Source organism: Aptenodytes forsteri, unplaced genomic scaffold (assembly GCF_000699145.1).
Source record: "Aptenodytes forsteri isolate BGI_AS27 unplaced genomic scaffold, ASM69914v1 Scaffold237, whole genome shotgun sequence".
In the NCBI taxonomy this organism is placed as follows: domain Eukaryota; kingdom Metazoa; phylum Chordata; class Aves; order Sphenisciformes; family Spheniscidae; genus Aptenodytes; species Aptenodytes forsteri.
The window spans coordinates 2,790,327-2,792,795 of record NW_008794451.1 but is presented as its reverse complement, the minus strand read 5'-3'; the positions used below and the strand labels follow the sequence as shown (position 1 = coordinate 2,792,795).

Below are 2,469 nucleotides of genomic sequence, written 5' to 3'. Positions count from 1 at the left end.
GACGGTTGGACTCGATGATCTTGGAGGTCTTTTCCAACCTCAATGATTCTGTGATTCTATGATTAACACAGAGCAACTTACTAACTATTCATACGTACAGCCTTGCTCCACAGTGAAAGTAGCCTTCCCTTTTTAATAAGCAGTTTTATCTACTTAACGGCGTGTTAGTGCACAACCAATATATAGTGCAAACTTAAACTCACCTTATTTTTCTCATTTTGAATTACTTCTAATAACTGAGCTGCATACCCATCTTCTAAACATTTCTGACCTGCTACCTGAAACAGATTAAAATCTTCTCCTTTGAAATCAGCTTCTTCCAGAATTTGCTAGAGAGAAAATATGCACGTTTAACTCCATACTTATAAAAGGCAAATAAAAAAAAAAGAAAATACAAGCTTTCATTTCAAACTTAAATGTAGCGTCATTGTAGCTCATCTTTTCTTATATAACATCTTTCACATATTAAAAAAAGCTACCAAGAGCTACTACAGAAGACAAAGCAGTATTTCAATAGCACTTTCTAAGTCTAGACTACAGCATGTTGTTTGGAAGATGTATTTTCTACAACAACCTGCTAGGGTTTTGTTACTTCAGACAGGTACTGTTGAGTACAAGAACACTTCTTTCTCCAAGAAGCAGAAGTTATCAAGCATCTTGGGATAAGCACCACAGAAAAATCAATGAAACATGGAGGCTGAACTTAGCTGCCCAATGAGGAGTTCTGCTAACAACTGTCTTGTGTTTTGGGGTCATTTTGGTTTTAATTATAATATGTGAAGAGAAACGCACACTGCTTACACTTGTTACTTTTATGGAAAGAAAACTACTTACGCATCTTTGTATTATGGCTTGAAGTTCATCAACTGCCATTATAGTTTGACTTTCTTCTTCTGGCATTGAAAACTATAATAAATTAAAGAGTGCAGTATTAAAACACATGAAATAAAAACAGACTGAAAAATAATCACATTATTAAAAAAATGCCAATAGAGGAATGAGAACAACCTAAACAGACAGATGTTATGAAGACCACATGATTAAAAAAAAAAAAAACCAGAAAAAATGCATTTTTAAGAAGTGTACACCATATTATTCTACTCCCCATATTTGCAGGAGACAGTATTACAGACAGGAAACAACCTGCATTCTATGTACAGGGAAGCAATTTTCCAAGTAGCACCAGGGTCATCTTAAGAAGTTAGGAGGCCTCAGCTACTACTTGGGCACATACATTGAAAATTGCAGCTAACAGAGAGCAAGTCTGGGCTCACTGTGTACCAAGCACGGATGCCCACGATACACCACATTTTCTGTGACTATTCTCACCAGCTGTGACTGCAACACTCTAACCCGATGCCTGGGATGTGCACAGCTGATCCAACCACCGTGCCAGTTTATATCAACAGTCCAATTAAGATTACATATGCAACATCACTTATTTCTTTCTAATGTCCAGGTTGGGCTAGTTCAGCGGCCTTTTACCTCTAGATACTATAATTTAAAGCTTTCTTGCTAAAAACAATTAAGTTAAACGTTTGAGTGATGTTAAGTACATACAAAGTTTTACATTGTCAGGACCATGAATTACAAATAAAATCAAGCTTGATTATTCATGTGATATATCATAGCAGCAGTCATAATCTTTATAGTTTTAAGTAATTCCATGTGCCTAAACCCGGTTACATGATCACTGTGAGTGTCAATTACCTCTACATCTGGATAATTAGCTACCTATTCATCAAAACACCCAAGTTCCATATTTATACAGACATCTCAATATAACGTCCTCAATCTTTCCTCGTATGTTTGACCTCTGCTACGTCACACAACATCTAGATAACTAAGCTACCTGGATGTTTACAAAAAACAGGCAACTCACAAAAGCTTAAAAAGCATCTGTGTGTATTTTATTATTCAAAGAATAAACAACTCACTTCCTATTCTCAACGGCCTATTTTAACATTTTTATGTCACTGCAATCTAGCAATAAATCTAGCCTGTCATTTTAATTTGGTCATTATCATATACTTTATTATCACACGTTGTACTACTTGAGCTCTTAGTTTTACAGGATGTTATTAATCCTCCCAAAACAATTTAAATATACCTTTGAACGCTAATATTCTTGCATTTTCAGCCCTCAGTAACTTTGCAATGTACTTACAGCCTTGAAACGTGCCCTGAGCACCCACCGTGTTGTGCCAGGGATTTACCAGCTGAGCTCGCAGACGGTCTCAGGCCTTAATCCAGTTTCTAATTAAATCTTTTCAGAGGTTTCTGCGGCAAGTGGACAGCATCTGAATCACGTAAAACTTTCTATTAATACTCACCAAACTCCCTCCTCTCTAACAAACATATACCTCGGCCCCTTCCCTAGGCGGGGTACAACCCGCAGGCCAGTACAGAGAGGCTGCCAACGTAAGCCTTTAACACACGGCTGAATTAAAAAATCACAACCCCCCCCCC

General features: G+C 37.2%; 1 protein-coding gene across 2 annotated transcripts in view; it reads right to left on the bottom strand.

Moving 5' to 3' along the window:
• Positions 1 to 956, bottom strand: part of GLMN (glomulin, FKBP associated protein) — a 22,067-nt gene extending 21,111 nt beyond the window's left edge. For both annotated transcript variants that reach the window (XM_009290470.1, XM_009290472.1), the window contains exons 1-2: positions 835 to 956; positions 204 to 329 (exon numbers count right to left, since the gene is read on the bottom strand). In XM_009290470.1, the coding sequence (XP_009288745.1) occupies positions 204 to 329; positions 835 to 900 (192 nt within the window). In that variant the 5' untranslated portion in view covers positions 901 to 956. The remainder of the gene's footprint in view (positions 1 to 203; positions 330 to 834) is intronic.
• Positions 957 to 2,469: the final 1,513 nt, after the last annotated feature.